The following is a 22089-nucleotide window of genomic DNA, read 5'->3' as shown; positions in this document are numbered from 1 at the left end:
GATTAAAAAGGAAAGATTTTGTATCTAAAATTCATTACAAGAGAAAGGAACTTATGTGGAATATTCTTGATTACTCTCCAAAGATTAAGTCTCATCAGCCAATACTAGATACACTAATATGTCTGTTTCCTTTCATAATTATATTACTTGTGTGTGTTTGCTTGATAGCTTAACATTTCCAATTCTTGCATTGTTTATTAAAATAAACCATTGGAACCATTTCTGTACAAGCAAAAGTAGGCCTAGTCTAGAATCGACTAGGCACAGCTCGGTCCATTGTAAGACCTAAGCTCATAGCAGTAAGGACTCTGATGTTGTTCAAGTGCAGAACTTTCCATGTTTCCACCGACAGGTTTATCACTCCAGTAGGCACCAAACCCCCTGTACCAAACACCAAACCAGGCGGCTCGCCCGAGAGCGGCAAACCACCCTCTGCCCGCTCTGTTGGTGTCACAAATTTCATGATCAGAAGCAAAACAGTGTCGAGAGGCAGCAGACCTCGTAGCATTTTCCTCACCAAAAACTCGACTGAGACTAAGCTCTTGAATTCTCTTAGTTCTCAGAGATCTCAGGATATTGAGAGGTTGCCCCTGAGCCTGGATGCCGACCGAGACTCAACTGATATGCCAGATCCTGTAGCCCTGCCCCTTAGCAGTCCAAAGAGCGTCTCTGAGTCTCCACAAAATGTTAAGCGCCAGACAACTTCCCGTTTGAGCAACTATTCCCGCGCAGTCTCAGGGCAGAGTGACAACAGCCGCACATTGTCACCCAAGAATTTAGACGAAGTTGGAACTCTGCCTGTGAACGTTAATGCCATATTAACCCCGAGACCTGGCGCTGAAATTGCTAACAAAAGGTCACTTGATGCTGAACACAGCAGAACTTCACCATCAACATCTGCAAAGGAGAGATGATCTTCAGACTGAGTGAAAGAATCATCTTTTGGAGATTCTGGTGCGCTCATTGGCTTCTGTTTCCTCTTCATCCTCCTCCTCCCCCCCCTCCCCCTCCTTCTCCTCCTCTTTCCATCAGCGACCTTTCTTTTCTTCAGCCACAACTGAGAATGATGTAGCTTCTAATTTTTCTTATTTGCAACTTTGTATTGATCTGTCGAATGAAAACTTGGTTTAATGCACTTTTCCTTCCACAGAGTTAAGTGACCAGCATCCCTATTTTTATCCTCTTTTGCCTCCAGAGTTTTTCTGATAATCGACTGAGCAAACTTATGGGCACCACAAAGGTCTTTGAGTGTGATTCCAAATCCAATAAATTCCTCATGTTTTCTGTATATCCTTGCGAGCTTATTTGTGAGTGCGGCATTAATACATTTCTTTTGTATACTTTCATTCTGGTATCACTCTATATCTTCCACGCCTTCTTGGAGTGAATTTGCTTTGGAATTCAAAATTATGTTGAGATACCAGCTTTCCCAGGGAATTTCTCACAAAATTCTTAGTTATTCTCCAGATATTTATCACAGCGTTAGGCAACTGTACCTTGTATGTATGAAGAAGGTTATTCATTATCATGGTTTCATCTTATTCAATTCCATTGCTTCAGTCAAGACCATAAAATATGCTTCTGCAACTGATAATGTTGCTATTCCTTGCTGACCACATCCGCTCTGGAATGTAACTTGATAGTCTGTTCTTGAAGCATGAACTCGAATGCGTCTGTTGTTGTTGTTCTTGCAACTCTGCATGTTTGCATGTAGATCACTATTAGATTTTAACGTTACTTTGCATGTAAATTCTGTACATAGCGCATGATATTTGCATGTTATTACAAAAGTCCTGTTATCCTGTGTCTGCCTCCCTGCCCTTACTTGGTAATGTCTGAATCAGACAATTTCCTGTAAGTAAAATTAATTAGTGGGAAACAGGCGATATTTTTGTTTGATTCTAATCTTAAATTTCCATCCTAGTCAAGATCCTTTTAATGTCCACACTGACTAGGCAATATTAACGACAAATCAATGAAAGAGGGAAGTTTCATTATGGATAATATTAACCGTAGGTTATCCTAGAGACAATGGTAGTTGCGATTGCTTCACTGTGGGAACACATGAGCCAATGCATATAGGAAAAATAAAATTCGCCACTCCCAGGCCCAAACTTGCTTCAGGACATCCCACCTTTGCCACAAGGTCAGAGATGATAATTAAACGTAATTTTAAGCTCAGTATAAAATCATTAAAAGCTAGATAAATCTTCACGAACTATGAATTGTATAGGATGGCTTTGCAAATGAAACCCTTCTCATTTTGATAATATTACAACCTTCATGTCAACATCAGCAAATAAGATTTTCACCAAGATATTTATTCACCAAGAGAAGTTCCATATACCCATACCCATGAACTTTTAATTTTGTGGGTAGAATTGCTACCTATTGTGTCCAAAGCCTATTGTTTTATAGTGCAACCTAATCGCTACTGCTGCGCCAACACATCGGGATCCCTACACTCTCATTTAAGTGCAGAGGAGTAATCTGAGACAAGCTACTGGTTCATTTCAAAATATGTTGGGAGGCCTGCCATTTCAGTGGTCGAAAAAATCGTCCAGGACCTAAAATTGAAGCCTCAGATCGAGATTTACACACTTTCATTTACATACAATTATGTGAGGACTTTTTAAATGTAAAAGTCAATTTGACAGGCATCCAATTTCCCGTTTTTAGCCAAGGCCATAGAAAACTAGAAATAATAAGCGTAAGTAACAATTGGGCATAATGCCCAACAGAGGGATTCACTTGCTTCCCAAGGGATGAAAAGCCATGAAAATCAGGACGATCAGACAAGAAGAACTTTCCCAAGCTTGGCTACAGAAATAAAGGAGTGCCGAACTTCGTAACCTGAGGAATATAGAATTTCATGGCATAAATGTGGGAAAAGGTGGCCTGGTATGCGTTACGAGGTTGCCAGATAGAAGGAGGAGGACCTCTCCCTTTGAAGTCGAAGGAACATTGACCGAAATATGACTTAGAAGACTGAGAAACCACCACCTTTCAGCAGCCAGAAAAGGACTGCTTTATTTTTTTTTTTTACCTTTACCAGCGATGAAGTCAAAAGATTAAGCATTCCAAAAATGAAAGCGGTATTCCAGAAACTAATGAATTACACCAGCATACATCTGTAATGTTGGGATGGAGAAAAGAAATTACAGCTTCAGAACGCTACAATTTGAACTATGCGATCTCTCCAAGTCAAGTTAGTGACCTGATCGTCTAAAATGTTTATAGTAGTGAGAGGTTCAGTTACTCAAGCTTCGGTGCTTTATATATAAATCTCAGATGAAAAAATAATTATGAAATGGCACTTAAAATGAGAAACGATATAATTTCTCTGTCAAGATTTAAGTTCCTATGTCTAATTTTAATACGCATTTAATGGGAAGGCACACATTGCATACAAGAAAGCCAAAAGTGATAATGCTTTCAGTGTGATAAAAATATGACATTCATCTAGATGAGATGACAGATCACTCCTGATGTTACTGTGCATAGCAACTGTTCTGTATATTTTAGACAGTGGAAGCCGGATATATGACCCGGCATCAGACAGCAATAAAAAGCTAAGATCCAACTCATAATAAATGGCTCAGGATCTGGACTGGAGTGTTCAAGCCCTTCATAAATAAATATGTAAGTCGAAAGCGGGGAATCACTTATCTCTCTTCACTGTAACTTCTTAACTGTTAGCAGTGCAACAAAGGTGCAGGCAAAGGACCTGCTGACTAAATAATACCTCTGTCTAAGAAACAGCTTTATGAGAATCCCCCACCATTATTTCAAAGTAGAGCCTGCAGCATTTTAAGAGGCTATAAAAATAAATATAACATTTTCCTAGTACTGAACCCCGCCCTCCCACAACTCCGCTAACTTCCTTGGATTGTGCTTAATCTGCTGTCTACAAAAATTATACATATATCTCCTAACACTTGGGTGTCATATTCTTCTTATCTTGTGGGAGCGTTGGTGGCTGATATTAGCGTGTATTAGTCTACATTCAGACAGAGATAAGAAAAAAAAATTTTAAACATACTGTATATGCACTTATACCGATTGTAATCCATGTTCCGGAAATTAGTGCGAACTCCCAGAGAAATTAAATAATATTTTTAGTTAATGAAGTCACCACAGCATGTTTTGAAAAGGTTTTACATGGCATTGGCTTTCTGCTTTCTTATGAGCACATTTGTGCCCCATCGGTGATGGTATCAAATTGGTTTAATGAATATAAATGTATATATATATATATATATATATATATATATATATATATATATATATATATATATATATATATATATATATATATAATATATAATGTATGTATATATATACATACGAGTATGTACACATATATATGCAGTATATGTGTATATGTATATATAATCTATTCATTTATTTTATATAGAACAGTTGTCAGGGTACAGATCCTAGATTTGATTCTTAGCTAGTCAGATCGTGTTGGGCAGTCCCCGTTATATCCCTTTTTGCCCTCGTTGACCTAAATGGTGAATTATGCACCTGGCAGTTAGTCGACTGTTGTGGATTGCGTCCAGGGAGAAGGTCATAGTGCTAGTAGCTTCATCCCAAGAGAATTAACCTTTGACATCCAACTGACTAGCTCTTCGCCGTACAGCGTAAAGCACGGTATCAATAATGGTTGTTCAATATGGAGACATTAAAACAAGCAGAATTATGACAAGATCTATATGTTCATTGTCATCTTGAATCGATGCGTTGCGAGTCAGATTTTGGAATTTGGAATCGCTCGTTGATTTTGCAATTTGTATTTTCATCCTTATTTTATAGCATAGCCGATTTGACTTTCCCCTTTAAGAAACTATTAAGCTTCCGCTTTACCGTTACTAAAATGTAGAGCCTTGAATGAGCTTAGCACCTAAGATTACTCTTGCATGTATATAACAATGCGTGTATGAACTGTATGTGCGAGTATGTGCATGTAGTGGTATATATGTATTGTATATATATTATATATATATATATATATATATAAATATATATAGTATATTATATATATATTACATATGTATATATATATATATATATATATATATATATATATATATATATATATATATATATATATACATACAGTATATACAGTATATATATATATATATATATATATAGTATATATATTTATTTATATATAAATAATATATATATATATATATATATATATATATATATATATATATATATATATATTTATATGTATTTGTGTGGGTGTGTGTGTGCGTACGTGTATATATGGAAAAACACTAAAATACAGTAGTTAAATAATTTTCGAAGAACCTAAAATCTATAAGCAGCTTCCTTTAAACGCAATTTTAAACATGCAGCTTATAATAAAAATCGCCCAATGTATCCTTAGATCTTAGTGCACATCTTTAAATATAATTCTTTTTGTAAGGATAAAGCATAAGAATTAAGATTTTTGAAGGCAGGTTTGATATATTAAGATATTGCCTCAATTGAAAGTCCAAATACATTCAGTATAATTCAAATTCTGTCTCATAACTCATGTCTCAGCTTTATAATGTATTGTGATAAAATTTCCCTTATATTACATAGCAAAGTAAAAAGTTATTCTACCTCAGCAAAAGTATTTGTTTTATTCTCTCGAAAACCTAATGGTGAATAGTGATGAAATTAACTTTGTTTTGCATAAAAAAGTAAAAAGTTATTCTACCTTTGCAAACGCATTTCTAATATTCTCTGGGAAACCAAAAAATGCTCCTAACAACTGGTTACTTCAATTTCTAGCTCTTCTGAACCGAAGAACTATGCTACCAAAGAGGAAAGGACAACCACCGTCATCCCTTCTGCAGAAGAGACCACCGCCCTTCCCAACACGCCTCCTATGAAGGAAGACCAGAAGCACGTCCTCATCCGGAGGTCCTATCACTTCTCAAACGACGGTCCCGTCGACTATTTCGAATAAGAGGCGATCAGAGTGCGTGTGGTTCTACTGTGGCAAAAAGTGTGTACAAATTCAGAATTTGACTGATATTAAATTTTAGTTGCCTCAGAAAGTGTTATTGAATTTGGTACATAACTGAAAGAAATTGTGATGATAAAAAATAAATTTGAAGTTTTCTTTGTAAAAAAAAACTTGGATGGCTTACAAGAAGCATTTTAGGACTCGGGAATTGTCAAAATGAAACTGATTAAAATGTTTTTAAACGCGGGAGAAAGGAACTCAGTGAGCCACAAAAAATGTTATTGACTCAGACTAAAAAACTGTTCTTGAAAGACACTGGTGATTTCCCTAACCCCAACAGAAAAAAAGTGCTGCTTCGGAAGTTTTCTTAATTTAACCCTGACAAAAAGGAATTGCGTGTTACAAATGAATAACAGTGTGTGATATTATGAATAATCGTAGTGTTAAAATAAATCTGACATTAGATTTACGGAGTAAATTCAGCCCAGAAAGTTGTCAAATCTTGTCATAGTCAGTGATTTCCATTCCCACCCATCAAGAGGATTCCGATTCATGGAAAGCTGCTTATAATTCTCATATGCATGGAAGACTGTTTAAAAAAACTTGTTTATTTAGACACGTATATGTTGTGAATTTCAACCAATACAAGACGCTTATCTTGTCTTTGTCACTTGCTGTCAATACAGAACACTTACCAAGATGTCACAACGAACTGGAACCAATAATTTTGTCAAAAATTCTACTTTTTTGGTATCAGTACATAATTGATGTTATTTTGATAACCAACTTTTATTTTCACTCACTTCCAAAAGTGATTAATGTTCAGTTTTGTGAAAGTACACCTGAATTAAATTATAATCTAATTTGTTAGAAGAATTAACATCATATTGTGTATTTCGGACAAGTTTCGAACTGAAGTTATTCAGTTCAGTATTGCAAAGTGATTGTTGTTTCTTATCTGGAATAAATTATATATACATAATCATAGAATTATACAATACATTCCTTTAAACTTATAATCACAAATGATTTCAGTGTATAATGCAATCTAATTTTCATACGATTCTTCAGCAATATAACATTGAAAAGAATTTTGATGGGCTGATTTTGTCCTTTTGCCCAAAGTACTTTGAAACATATGTAAATAGCAAGGCAATTTATAGACATTATATATATTATATAATATATATAAAATTTACGGACATCACAACTGCACCATAGCCTATCGGTCAGAAGTACCTGAAAAACCGTAATCACATTGCAAGAGTCAATTGGTTTCACTGAAGTGTATACTACGGTAGTTAGTGTTTTGTATGCCCAAGCTTATATTTTCTTATCAAATGTAGGAAAAAGCGAGGAGTAATATTGAGAGTGTGCATTTTCACCATGAGGTTGACAATCATTGGGACGGCGATGACGTCACGGCGTTCCTTCCTCCCCACGTACTCCATGTGTATAAATAAGATTTCATTGGTCACAAGTAGTTGGAATGAGGATTTTGTTACGAGCTGTCCGTAGCTAGCGAGGTTTTCTATGAAATAGTGATGTATCTAGTCATCAAGAGCACTGTAGTCAATATTTGGAGCTTGTGATGTAGACTTGACATTTGATATCAATGCGAAGTGTATCAATAACGCTGTGTGGAAAAAAAAATCTGTTGTTCCCGAACAAGTCGTGAATGAAAATTGTGGAATAATAATAAAATTTTGTTATTCACATTTGTGTTTGTGTTTCCCATGATTCAGTTAACCTTCGCGGGTGGTCTTCGTGCTGGAAGGTTAAGTATTCATTGTATGCTGGAGTTTTGCAGCTTAAACATTTGACTACGTTATACCCTCTTCGGTACAATAAAACAGCGACTTCTCAACTCCAGTATCATTGGCTTCAGTCCCAATTTGGCTAATAGACAGCGCATGCAGGTGCAAATATATATCGATTACTTAGCCAATTATATAGCCACAGGAATGAACGAAGCTCTCCACTTTATTCCATTAGGAGATTCGCCCCGTGTACCCAGTTTACCAGCATAATTTAATGTTTTATTGTTACTTCACCTCCACTGCTAGATTATTGAAATTTGTTAGTTATAACTAAGATGTTTATTACAGGGTCGTTTGCCCTGAGGGTAAGTGTTTATTCAGTTTATAGTTTTTAAGATTCCACTCCCTCAGAAAGTCAACTTTGGAAAGTCACTAAAAGTTCCAGTCGTCTGTTTATATATATGTAAAGTTTTGACAATTGACAAGTAATATCTGATAATGTGAATACGTAAAGTAAAAAACACAAATAGACCTGTAACTTTATTGTGCATATTTATTTCTTAGGTTTGTGATATATGTATATATATACATACATATATATGTATGTATATATTATTGTGCATTGGACGTAAAAGCAAGCAAATTGATATTCATTACATCTCAGTTTTGGGTGAGTTTTCGATCCATTCTTGAATCTTTGGAAGAGACTGTATTTTCGTGACGTGCTCCTCCAGCTTAGGGTGAGAAGCTAAGAAATCTTCCTTCCTCTGGACGATGGCTCCCAGAATTGCGCCTATTGCAAGGTCAGCCCATGTGATCTGTGGACAAAGGTCGTATTTATATCCACTCATAAACAAGTAAAAATTGCGCCGAAGAAATTGGTGGCCTTGATTATACGCTGTACAGAACACTCGATTGCGCCGAATTTTCTTCGGCGCAATCGAGTTTTCTGTACAGTGTATAATCAAGGCCACCAAAAATAGATCTATCTTACGGTGGTCTCGGTATAATGCTGTATGAACAGCGGCCCATGAAACTAACCTCGGCCCGGTGGTTGCATTTCCTATATCGTTGCCAGAAGCACGATTATGGCTAACTTTAACCTTAAATGAAATAAGAACCACTGAGGCTAGAGGGCTGCAATTTGATATGTATGATGATTGGAGGGTGGATGATAAACATAACAATTTGCAGCCCTCTAGCTTCTGTAGTTTTTTAGGTCTGAGGGCGGACAAAAAAGTGCGGACAAAAAAAAGTGCGGACGGACAGACAAAACCGGCACAATCGTTTTCTTTTACAGAAACCTAAAAGTGATTTCCCTGTCTCTCTTACTAGAAGTTGTGCTTAAATGGCTTTTGAGTAGATTAAAGGTATAAGAGTTAAAAATATGAGTGTAGGAGGCAAATTAAAGCTAATTTCTGTGGCTGAAAAAAATAAATCAGTGATGTAGTGGTTCAAGCTTGACCCACAGAGCGGGGACATGTTGCAGGATTTTAAATTCTACCCCCTAATTACGGAGAATTAAAAATATTCAAGGCAAAAATAAGAAATCTGAGTGGCCACTCACTAATTCAAATCGCCTAATGCTGTTGCGAGATAGAAAAGTAATAGGAAACGGCTCAAGTTCGCGACATTATTAAAAAAAAAAAAAACTTTTATTGTTCTTTATCGAAGGGAAGATCATGGAAGGTTACTGAAAAAAATCTAAGTAGAGAAAACATAACGGACATCAGCATTCTGTAGACCTATATTCCAAAGAGTAAAAACTATACTACGAAAAAGTCTTCATTTTCCAAAACCCCGCCTTTGTAAACATCCTTCACACCGGCCTTGACAAACTTAAGTGAAATGAACCATTTAAAAAATGTTATTAGTTCTAGTCTTATGCTGGAGGTCGGTGTCAATATACTATTCTGCCGGTCTGATGTGATACTTCTAACTTCCAAATACCAGATGATTGAATTGAACCTGCTCTCACGACTAATCAGCGGCCCTGAGAAGAAGAAGACAGTCTTCGGTCAATAGCAGAAGATTACGTCACCGTTCACAGGCAAGTGCGAGGTCGTTAAGAACCTTCCCATTCAGTAAGTCTCTTCTATTTCTGACCGTCAACGCTGGTCAGTCATTGCTGCATTTAGTAGTGCGCTCGAATACTATGTTATTTGAGTCTTCGTGAGCTCATTAGCATACTTGAGAAACGTATTACTGCGCGTTCATTACTTTGACCATCAGATGGCATAGTGATTATGGTGATTGAAGTTGTGCAGGCCGGTAAGTGAGTAGCCACGCCATTTGTTTACTTTGTAGATCGATTATAGGCTAAATTGTCGACGGTTATTGTAGAGACTGTTGTGTCAATATAACATTGCGTAATACAATGATACCGGTGAAATTTGTCAGTTTAATATTAGTCGTTTTACTGTGCTCTTGTCGTATGGCTATAAAATACATATTTCTGTTTATTGGTGTGTAGTTGAGTCTAACACTCGTTTGGGTAATTAACCAAAACTTCGAACCTAGCCTAAAAATATTCGTAATATGGTGAAGGTAATAACACTTAAACATTACCCCTGATCATATGTAAAAGCCTTTCTCTTATTAAGTTAAACTCTCTTACATAGTCCTCAAGTATTAAAGCCGAATCATATTAAAGCTGAATGGCGCCTCACCTTTTCTCCCACGATCCACTCGTGACCGTTAAGTTGTTTCTCCAAGTAGCTGAGTGCTGGTTCCAGTGTCTTTTCTTTGACGTCTAAATATTGGTTCTTTCGCTCCTCTTCGTCTGTCATGACGCTGATAGGAAGAAATATAACATTAACTGAGGAACTTCTTGATATGACACGGTAACGAAACAATATATTAACCTGACCGATTTCGTAATTAGTTTCTTGAGACGAAACTGGTAAATGAAATTAGGATGTTATCACGTAGGGAACTAATCTAGTTTTAAGTTACATTAATTTTGCCTGAACTACCTTATAAGAATAGACTGTTTATCAGTCTGTAATGATCTGCCAAATTATTTATAAAAAGTTGCATAGTTTGAGGCAGCCAAATTAATAATGAATACCCACGGAATGCAGTAGTGTCAGGTTCGTCCGAATTGGACATCAGTGGCAACCCATCACAGTAAATATTAAAGGTAAAATGTGTTTTAGCATACTATACATTGCAATAAAGATAAAATAAGAGAAATTTGAAATAAATATAATATACTGCCGAAAGTATAATTACACAGAGGAACATGTATCAATATAGATAATAGAGCCTCCTGTGCATTTCAGGGCCGTGTCTAATAGATTTTCGTCGATAAAATCTTACCAAAGAATCGGATATGGACCGTATTTTGGAAATAGCTATTTGAGGCCACAGCCTAATTGGCAAAAATTTGCAGTGATGTCCAGTGTGGATAATTAAGGCACTCATCAGAGTAAATCAAAGAAATTTAAAGGGAAACTTAGCTAAATGTAGTAAGCACCCAGAGAGAGGCTAGTTGTGACAAACTATGACATCAGAAGTACAGCAGGGTTCCCAGTAGTATGTTAATGATTGTAGAAACACAAATATTTGACCATCTTGTACAGTAAGTAATACCTTGAGTAGGATATGATAATTATCGAAATTCTATTAAATCTATTTCATCGAAACTTTTCACTCATGGTCTGCTCAGAGCGCAAGGCTCTGATTCACACAAGGCTGGCTTAATCTTAAAGAAACAACAGCATATCCTTTTACATAATTTTATTTTTACAATAATTGTTTTTTTTATTTTATATTTCCCTTTCCAATTTCAATAAAGTTCAGTATAATCAATGGATTACTGGATTATAAAATTTAGGGAATAGCCCAAGCATTTGGATCTATGAGTTAAGAATTTCATTCAGCAATACAAATGTAGTTATGATTAAATGAAATATATAATAAAATAACTGAAAAATTGAAAGAACCAGTAACTTCAAAAACCGGAATATAGAGACTCACTGATAACCACTCAACAACCCTGCATCAAACATTAGTGTCGTTCCAAGTAAATGAATCAAGCGCATAGAAAAACAAATAAAACTGACACAGAGGCCACACAAATAAAATCATGAAGAGCGAGTAGCGTGCTATACCAAGCACTGTGGATTTATTATGGGATTGATCACACATTAAGGAAGTTAAGGTTAGAACACTTGCGATGTGTTACGTACATTTAGCAGGACTAAGCAGGTACACGTGAACCGGAATTTTTGAGGAGACGATATGGAAGCAAACAGAAACTTAGGGTAACGATGGTTGCTTTTATAGTGTTGCTGTAAGACTTGGTGCATATTTCCGGTTAAAGGAAAGGTGAATTGCGCCATGGAACTGTATTATACAATTAATATTCTCATTTGATGCACAGTCCTATTGTACTTACTTAGAGACATGACTCATCAAAAAGATGAGAGAAAGAGAGTATATGCAGGTAGGTGTTTGAGTGTGTGAAACAATGTAAGAATTCCATATACTATACTATTACCACTACTACCAACGTGGAGTCATTCATAAAGTATACGGGCGAGGTGTCTAGTAAAGTACGTCATACTACAGTATCAGTGAGTGGGAGGGCCTTCAGTAATGACGTTTCACTAGCCTTATCTACGAGCCTGCTAGATTTAGCCAAGTTTTTAAATTTCTTTGATTTACTGTGATAAGTGCCTTAATTATCAACATTAGACATCTCTGCACATTTTTGCCAATTAGGCTGTGGCTCAAATAGCTATTTTCAAAATACGATCCATATCCGATGCTTTGGTAGATTTTATCGACGAAAAATCAATTAGACACGGCCCTGAAATGTATAATAGATGAAACAAACTGACCATAGTATATGTTCAGTTAGTTGCACCAAGAGCTAAAAATACTGCATATGAAAACATGAAATCATTGAGAGTAAACTTAGAATCAGCTAAAAACAGTTATGACACGAAAACTCAAACTAGTCTAGAAATGTACCAAAACTACTAATGTAAATGGTGCCAGATAGACTAAATGATGGCTAAATGGAGGGCCTGACATAGGCCAAAACCAGAAACAATGAGAACAAGGTCATGTTAATGTACATTTAGTTAGAACATAAGTGAAATCCTCTCGTCGTATAATTGTGTTTTTAGAAATTTACGATTTTTAGACAATAGGGAACAAAATATCATACAGACATAGAATAGAGGGATATATTTTCTTGCACATTCGTGTAAAATAAAAAGTTAACCTGCCGAGAAGCCAGTAACCTTAATATTAAAGTCCTTTTGTAGAAAAAGAGAACTAATCTGAAACGAGAAGTACAGTTGTGTAGCAGCATAGTTTTTAAAGTGCATGCAACTTCATCAGATGATGGCCTTTTGAGCTTTGCAAGTATCTTCTAACTCTCAAATCACGAAAGAGTAGTTGCAACAATGATTAATGGAGTAATCAGGAATATTAATTCAATAATTTAACGTGAAAACCCTTTCAAAAATGGGGCTAGAAACCTTACCGGGAAGTTAAATGCAACATTTTTAAATGTAATGGTTTAACTGTCGAGACACAAACAAGCCAATTTGTAAATATAACAAAGAAACTTGCATTTCCTTAGGAGATGGTTCGTAATTATGACAAAATGTAGGATTCGAGGAATTAAAAGGCAACGCTAGGCAGTGTGCTTGGTAATTTGGACAGAAAGAAGGATACGAAGAACAAGGAAGAATACTTGAACCTGCTTTAATGATTAGGACAAAATGTAATTTTCGAGGAACATGTAATGTGACAGGTGCTTTCCAAAACAGAAGAAGGCTTTCTATAGCAATCATAAAGTTTGTAAAAAAATAAACCTGACTTTACTGAAGCTTGTAGAGCTCCATGGCGATATCGGTGATGGTGTCCACAACAGCATCGCACAGGGCCGATTGGAGGTTGTCCTCGGGCACTAGACCTACTTCCTTGGCTGCGTAACGAGCTATTGCCTGCGACTGGGGTAACGGTTTGCCGTCGACCATTAGGCAAGGCAGTTTCCCGTTGGGTATGGCTGTTTAAAAAGGAGAAAAGATGAAAGGTATCTCGTGTGCTGTTGAAATGGTTGTAATTATTAACATATATTGTAGATTATTGTATTGTCGTTAAAATTGTGCAAACAGAAACTCATACCTATTAATCTTAGTTTATATTTGAGTTGCCATTTCTTTAGTCTCTGGTTTAATTTCAACTAGTGTCCCCTAAACAGTCAAAACTGATAGTTCATATTCACTTGAAGTTTTTCGAACAGCAAGCTTTAATTCTTTCACTAAGCACTTTGGTGTAGACATAACGTACAGTAAAGGAACCACCTTGCTATGCAATTTAAACCGGTTAATGACAGGAACCCTTGCCTAAGGCGGCCTATAATCGTGGGTATATATTAATGGTGTGAGAGGCCTAGTATGAACCTCTGGACTCTGACATCGGCTTAAACCACGGCAGAAGTCCGATATCGCTCTGAAAACTTTCAAGTGAAGTCTTTAACCAAAAAGGCTAGGACCAACCTCTGGAGATGTTTTACTTATAACAAGAAGCCTATCCTTATTATTACAGGGGAATGTTCTTAGTGTTATAAACAGCATAGTTTAACTCTATTGAATAGTTTAATTTTTTTTATTGGTCAATAAAACCTACTGTTCTTCACTGCAGGCCAGTCTTCCTTCTCGAGGCGTTCGTCCGTGTAAGGAATGCCTCCATAGGCGAAGATCCAGCGGGTGAGCTCGGCCCTTCCCCTCGAGTTAAAGTAGATCAGTTTGTACTCGGGCATAGTGGCTGGTTCTTAAGGATGGGGAAGCAGTTACCGAATCCTGGAAGACGAAAGGTAATTGAAAATGTTGATTAGTTTTTTCGATTTATTAAAATGGCTCCTTAGTGGCAGAAGCAGTTGTCTGAAAAAATGAAATCAAATTGGGTTATTTTGAGGGAGTTAAAACATTCGGCTTTCAATAGTTTAGTGGCAGTTGTTTTTAGCTCACCTGAGCTGAAAGTGTCAAGTTGGTTTTCCTGGTAGAAGTCTGTCCGGCGTATGTATGTATGTATGTAATATGTCAAGCATGTATGTAGATAGTCGTATATATATGTCTGCACGTATATGTGTAGCGTAACCTTTTCTCATTTTCGATTTCTATAGAATCACTGGATTAATTTTAGCCAAGGAAAGTTTCTTAAATGGAGGCAACAAAGACCCTTCCTAAGGAGATTATTAAGCAGTCAAAATAGGTGGGGTCAACAAAAATTCTTACGTGCAAATTTCCTTATGTAGTTTAAATTAAATTTCTGAAACATGGCCCCGACTCAAGACTGGGCAAACAAGTTTTACAAAGTATTGGAGTATATGTAGGAAAAATCTGTATAAATCTTCATCTTGAGAACAACATGGCCACTATTTTTCACAGTATGTGCGGTAATGATATGCAGTGTAGATTTAATTTGTTCAGATCGTGGCCCTTAGGACCAGAGTGGGGCTATATGGTCCCAAAATAATACATGAGGTCGAGTCTTCTTTGTGTCGGTAAGTGTATGTTGATAAAGTCTAAAACTTTTTCGTATAATTCTTTCAGATGTTTAAACTCTGTTTATGTTCAAGAGAGGCAATGGACTGAGTTTTTTTTAATTTTTACATTTCATATTTTATCCTCATTTTCAAAATCCTGCGCAAAGGGATACAAAACCTCTGACCTAGGCTTTATATTTAATGAATAGAGCAAGTTTTTATGCCAGATCTTTGGACTCTTGGAAGTCAAAATCCGTCGTAAGCAGAATTATCACAAAAAAAAAAAGTGTGATTTTTAGACAGACGTAATGTTGGTTGTAAAAGTAAGTTGCTAGTGTCCTGATGGTTTGGAACCCTTTCCACCCTAATCACGACATATGTCTGTTCGTAGATTTTAATGTTGCAAAACATGAGTACGTAGTCTGTCTTTCCATATCTGTTCTCGGCAAAAGTCTTTAATATGCATATAAATATTTAGGCATAGATCGCCGTGAAAATATGTTTCACATATCTTTTATTTAGTAATAAGCCCACATTGTTGGGAAAACTTGGAATTTTTTTATGACGCAGTTGAATAGTTTTTTTAATGACGCTACTGAATAGTTGCTTCAACTTGCATGCATTAGTGTGCATCGGCGTCTACGTTTGAGAGGTGTTTTCCAGACCGATATATGATTATGCTCTTATCATTCCTCAGTTTAGAGACCTAAAATTAGAACCAGAATTAGAATACAAATTAGGAAAGGAAGAAAAAACAAAATTGAGGGTAATGAGCAGCTCTAGAGGTTATAAAGCGATAGTAAAGTAGTTTTGACTTAAACTTGGAGTTCATCACCCGTAGACTATCGTTGTAACGGGACGAAAAATGTACTGTTGTTCTTTTTCTGTGCACACATTCATCAGGAAAACAAGGAAAATGAAAACCAGTTTGTTGAGCAATGAATGGGGCGTAATGAAAACAGAAAAAGAAGTAAAGAGCAAGAAAAAAGTGATAGCAAAGTTCAGATAAAATTTAAAATATGCATTTATAAAAAAAAAAAAAAAAACAATGTCGATAACCATGAAGCAAAGTCATATGACTCAAGTAGCTTTACAGACTCATAACACTTAAGAGATCATTATCGATCGTTTTTTTTTTATTAAAGGCACAGGGTCAGCTAATAGATAAAGTTCGTGTTTTGCTCGATCTCAGCTACAGACCTAACTAATACCTGTAACGAGAGCTGCATCCTTCTCACACTACAACTTTATTCTTAAGTCCAACAATCTTGTAAAATAGCGAAGATAAAAAGCTGCTCTCGCTAACCCTTTGCAACGTCATGTAGGTTAGAGTGTTTACCTATTAGCAACAACTCTTCTGCCCACGGTCTAGGCCAGCCAGCGAAGAACTTGACATTCAGCAGCTGAATTTTGAAGTTGGATGGGTACCCATGCCAATTCGCCACCGAAATTAGAATTACCATAACTTATCTTCAGAGTCAACGTTTTGTGGCTGTTACTAGTCAGATCTCGTTTTCCGACACAAGTACCGAATTGTTCTTTAAATGTATATTCATCCTGTTAGGAGGCAAGCTTGTATACCGAAGGCTCTTATTACAGGGCTTTAAAATATACTCTTTGTTAACGTAGACCAGCATTGAAGCTACGAAGATTGACCTGTAATTATTGGAGTTTTTGCCTATACTACCCTATGACGTTTGTGTGTGTGTGACACACACACACACACACACACACACACACACACACACACACACACACACACACAGAGAGAGAGAGAGAGAGAGAGAGAGAGAGAGAGAGAGAGAGAGAGAGCTGGCAGCTGAAGGTCACAAGATCATAAAATCGCTAGTGAAGTGTAAAAAACAGCAGTGTCATTCTGATGCGCTTCTGCAGCCCGCGGGACAATCGTGTTTGATACGACAGGATCCTTTTTTTGGAAGGTCCCATTGCATATATCCTTGCTTATGATGGCTTTTAAATTACGTACCTGTGAGACTGATGGTATATCAGACTACAGTGACAAAGAGTAAAATGTACACTCAAGCACAGCGCGTTCCGGCAGTCTCGCGCTGTTGACCGTGGTACCAGAAAGAAGGTATAATAGTTGATTACATAATTTATAATACACAATAAAACTGTGTAATGTGTGTGTTTTTCTCGAAACGGTTGGAAACGGATACAATCTGAGTCTAATTGCATAATTGTGGGTTTTCTGTATATACCCAGTATCTGACAAACTTGCTATCAACAAAGGCTAATTGTTATTTCCCTGAATTCATGAAATATTTTATTGGAATTAAAAATTCGCCTGAAGTCAGGAAGCTAAACATATAAACGAGAAGCATTGCTCTTAAAGTCGACCAGGAGAGTCTCGTTACTAGAAAAAATGAACAAAAGCCAACTCCGGAATTTCTGTCAGTTGAACGGGACGTCAGCAAAACGCATTGCTAACATCCACGAATTAGCAAACAAAAGAACATTTGCGTGCTTGTTCTGTAAACATAATAGTATAATGCAGGATACAAAAGCCAAGCACAGGACTTGTGACTTTGAACTTGATCCTCTCAGCGGTTATCGATTATCGTATTATGACGAAATGTCCGACATTCTTTGTGCATTAGTACTAGAGCCGGGACGTGAACGACAACAAATGCAGATTAAACCACCTTGTTCTCTCTCTCTCTCTCTCTCCAGTAAATGCTGCGTCAAAGTGACACATACATTCTTATCCGTAGAAGTATACGTGCATTAGTACCAGAACGGGACGTGAACGACAACAAATGCAGATTAAACTATCTGTTTCTTCTTCTTCTCTTTCTCTCTCTCTCTCTCTCTCTCCAGTAAATGCTGCGTCAAAATGACACGTACATTCTTATTCGTAGAAGTATGCGTGATAGACAACAGGACTATCCGGCCTTTGTTCTCCAGTTGCTGTTAAAATTATTTCAAAATCGCACCTTTGCCTTATGATCACATTAGGTTTAGATCGGTGTGGGCAGGTGGCAGCAAATTCCAAACATTTGCCTTAATACCGTAGGCTTAAAAATAAACATGCTGGTTGACCGATATGCGTTTTTTGGTGCCTTACTCTAGCTTGGTTGTGGTTGGCGTAAAAAAAAAACTGCGTTTATTTTTCGTTCATCTGAGAATTTTAAATTTGTAACTGCCGTCAGACCTTTGTTCTCGCCAAGTAAACAAATGGCGTATTCTCTGGAGAGAGAGAGAGAGAGAGAGAGAGAGAGAGAGAGAGAGAGAGAGAGAGAGAGAGAACTATTGTCCTATTATACATCACCGAACAATGGTATTACTCAGTAGGTTTGGAAGTCAAGAGCGTCCATTGTCAGTATCCAACAAAAAATAATTATTGGTCCAATAGGGACGGTAATCACAATACATCCAAAGTCCCAGGCCACTACATCGCGACATTGTGGTTAAAAGATTATTTGGCAAATGACAATTTTTATAATAAGTTACGAGCTGTTGACAGAATAAACAGGTGAGGTTTACTTTACGGTACTACGATTATATTTTATGTATTTGGAATCATCAGTTAAAAGCAATTACCAACGACCATCCCGTGTTTAAAACCGCTTCTAGTCCTAAAGCAATTATTCGGGTTTTGTCTTTCAGGTAGAAGAATTCCTTGCAGGTTTCCGTTAATAACCTTGCAATAAAAATGACGATTTAATAATTACCCGAATAAGCAGCCTTCAGTATTTAATTCAATGTCTGATGTAGTCTTTATTAAGGGAAGAAATTGTAACAGACCAGCTTAAATATAGAAGTCTGCTATGATTGAGACAGGTTGCGTGAAGGTACGTTGTAAGAAAAAGCTGTTGCAAACAGGTGTTTGAAATAATCGAGAATTTTCCAGCTCATCATGAGTCAGGCTTGTGACGTATTAGGGACGTACTGCTAATTCCTCACGCGGAGAAAATAACATACAAAACGGCTGCCTTATTGGAACTGTATTGGGCAACATTTAATTTCTTCTTGCGCGATCAGTAACTTAAAATATTTGGATGAAACGAAACATGTTGTAATATATACATGTATATATATATATATATATATATATATATATATATATATATATATAATGTATATATATGTATATATATGTATATATATATATATGTATATATATATGTATATATATATGTATTATATGTGTATATATATGTATATATATATATGTATATATGTATGTGTATATATATGTATGTATATATATGTATGTATATATATGTATATATATGTATATATATATGTTATATATATGTATATATATATGTATATATATATATATGTATATATGTATATATATATATGTATATGTATATATGTATATGTATATATATATGTATATGTATATATATATGAGAGTATATATGTATATATATATGTATATATATATATATATATATATATATATATGTATATATATATATATATATATATATATATATATATATAAGATGAGTTCACGGAGGGTGTGAAGCAAGACTGGGGCTAGAAAATGTCAGTAGTGAAATTCCCCTACTAGTGGGGTAGTACTTTCAGTGCACTTCATGCGGTGCACTGTAGGCATTACTTAAGGTTTTTGGCATCGTCCGTTCGACACCTATCTGCAAGCCCTTTCATTCCTTTTACTATACCTTATCTTTCTTCCATCATCCGTCTTACTTTCCAACCTTTCTTAACAAAATGTTTCAACATTATTTTCACCTCTGAAAATACAACATAGGTCCCAGCGCTTGGCATTTGGCCTAAATTGTATTTTTCAGTTCAAATGAGTGAAATTCACGATTTTAATTAAGGAGTATACGTCTATTTATCAGCTTGGCTATGTAATCGAACACTTGCTGATAAAAGTGGACACTGGGCAATATACGAAAATTCAAGCCTTACGAAGAAATTAAGAAATTCGTCCGTCTGTTATATGATTTGAAGGCCCATCAAAATTAGTAAATTTCCGTAGGTGCGTATATGTAAAACGAATAAACGGGAATTTTAATAACATACAATTTCTTAAAATTATCGAGCCTCAGTGCTAGTAAAGACGGAATTTAAGGTAGCCGAATTTCAGCCAAATAGTGAAAACTCAGAAGTCTGTGTCCCCCGAGCGGTAAATAAAGCTCTCGACTTACCTGGCAGAGGCGGAGTAGCGGAATGTGAGCCTCACGTGATGTTGGGTCCAGTTTCCCCTGTGACGGAGGAGGAAGGGAAAAACATTCCGGTCATGCCTGCTCCGTCATTATGGCGGGATGCTGCCGGATGTGAATCATCATCGTCGTCACCATCATCATCATCCTCATCGTCACCAACATTACTTTGAGCTCAAGGACTCCTGAAGAGAGACGGACGATGACGGGTTTTGGTAAAATTGTCAACTGTTGCATCAGTTGACCCTGACATGGAAATTTGCAGATCTGTTTGGATCCTGGCGTTATATAGATTCTTTTAACATGACGGAATTTGCCTTTGCCGTTTCGTAGGTTGGATACACGTGATGTGTGTAGATAATACTGAGAGATGTGTGTGAGAGAGAGAGAGAGAGAGAGAGAGAGAGAGAGAGAGAGAGAGAGAGAGACCTTTGTAAGACAAGCGTTTATTCTTTCTCTTTAAAACCCCAAGATTATCAAGATTAAAAATATAGTTTCGTAGTTTATAAACTCCCTCCTATTTATTCTTCGTAAAGGATGAGGGGGGTACACATTTCCTAGGTTTACCGGTTGAATACTTGGTCGTGCATCCAGTAACTTCTTTCTTTTAACTAAAAATGCTGAGAGTGGAGCACCGTAAGCTTACGTCTATATTTACTAATCCCAGCCTAAAGTATAGAGGTTATGAAGTTGGTGCAATAATAAAACTTCCTTCTGTTTAAATCGTGCAGCATAAGCAAAAACGTTTATGGTAAGAAAACCATGACACTCGTTAATTACAAACTCAGAATGAAATGTACATTTTCGTCTTCCAGATCTGGTCATGCAATTCTTTCGGTCAAAATCAATTTATCTGTAGACAGTGGATTACAGCGTTCGTCTCTTTCTATGGCCGTGAGTTTCATGTATCTTATTCTGGTCAAGAAGCTGCGACTGACTGGGAGTCATGATTTACAGAAGGCCGTTTACCCATTGCAGTGGGATTCCATATATTTTTCCTATGCATGTTTAATGACGATAGTCTACGAGTTCTAAACCCTACATTTAGATTTGCCTGCCTTCGTTCAGCCCGGGGCAACTCCTCTCACCACTGGTTCTTATATAAGAATGCTGAATGAAGGTACCTTGGACAGAGTTTCTGGACAAAACGGAACATCCTCATGGCCAGCACTTTTCACGACCCTCTCTCATATGCTGTTATTTTTCGTCTGATGTTGTATGTATGGAAAAATTTTATAGACGTAAAGTACGCCAGTTCACTTTGGTTCTTATTTTAATGACAGAGGTACTGTAATATACTGTAAACATTGCGTAATCACATGGAATGCGCGCATCCTCATTCTGGCGTTACGGGCTGCTCTATGAGCAAGATCCCGTGCTGGCATAAAGCCAGCTTAATCAAAACAACAACAATCATTCTGGCAGAGAAAAGGGCATTGAGTAAAGAAGGAATCTGTCAGCCTCAACTGCGTTTATTTATGTGTCATTTTCTGTGTACCTTGCCTCAAGAGAATGAATGACACCCACCTGAAGGTCACCGCTATCTTATCCATCATATGCTTGAATAATAATCAGTGGTGTTGCCGAAATTAGAAGCTTTTGAATGACAGTGAAATTCACAACATAAACGAATGACGAAATTATGATAGCAGCTGTGTACTTTAGTCCTTCTGCATCCCT

The 22089-nt window shown here is 36.6% G+C and overlaps 2 protein-coding genes across 3 annotated transcripts in view; one reads left to right on the top strand and one right to left on the bottom strand.

Annotated features, from left to right (window-relative positions):
- Nucleotides 1-5932, top strand: part of LOC136827761 (uncharacterized) — a 135927-nt gene extending 129995 nt beyond the window's left edge. Inside the window, 2 exon segments of the mRNA XM_067085223.1 lie at nt 353-954; nt 5797-5932. Coding sequence (XP_066941324.1) covers nt 353-914 — 562 coding nt within the window. The 3' untranslated portion in view covers nt 915-954; nt 5797-5932.
- Nucleotides 5933-8261: 2329 nt separating this feature from the next.
- Nucleotides 8262-20539, bottom strand: LOC136828052 (hematopoietic prostaglandin D synthase-like). Of its 2 annotated transcripts, none has more exons than XM_067085746.1 (5): nt 20395-20539; nt 14386-14558; nt 13579-13762; nt 10404-10527; nt 8262-8552 (listed from the first exon to the last, which is right to left on the bottom strand). In XM_067085746.1, the coding sequence occupies exons 2-5, from the start codon at nt 14516-14518 to the stop codon at nt 8388-8390; spliced, it is 606 nt and encodes a 201-aa protein (XP_066941847.1). In that variant the 5' UTR covers nt 14519-14558; nt 20395-20539; the 3' UTR covers nt 8262-8387. The 2 variants fall into 2 exon arrangements, with proteins under 2 accessions (XP_066941847.1, XP_066941848.1); XM_067085747.1 differs by lacking the exon at nt 20395-20539 and adding an exon at nt 17232-17350.
- Nucleotides 20540-22089: the final 1550 nt, after the last annotated feature.

Source organism: Macrobrachium rosenbergii, chromosome 42 (assembly GCF_040412425.1).
Source record: "Macrobrachium rosenbergii isolate ZJJX-2024 chromosome 42, ASM4041242v1, whole genome shotgun sequence".
NCBI classification, from domain to species: Eukaryota; Metazoa; Arthropoda; class Malacostraca; order Decapoda; family Palaemonidae; genus Macrobrachium; species Macrobrachium rosenbergii.
Note: the sequence above shows the minus strand (reverse complement) of the source record. Positions and strands in the feature narration are given on the sequence as shown.

Bases quoted from the DNA above. Each gene is read 5' to 3' on its own strand.
- LOC136828052 (XM_067085746.1), bottom strand. From the start codon at position 14,518: ATGCCCGAGTACAAACTGATCTACTTTAACTCGAGGGGAAGGGCCGAG. The intron at 10,528-13,578 runs GTAAAGTCAGGT...TCTTCCTATCAG, and splicing joins ATGGAGCTCTACAAGCTTCA to CGTCATGACAGACGAAGAGG. The intron at 8,553-10,403 runs GTGAGGCGCCAT...CTTTGTCCACAG, and splicing joins AGTGGATCGTGGGAGAAAAG to ATCACATGGGCTGACCTTGC.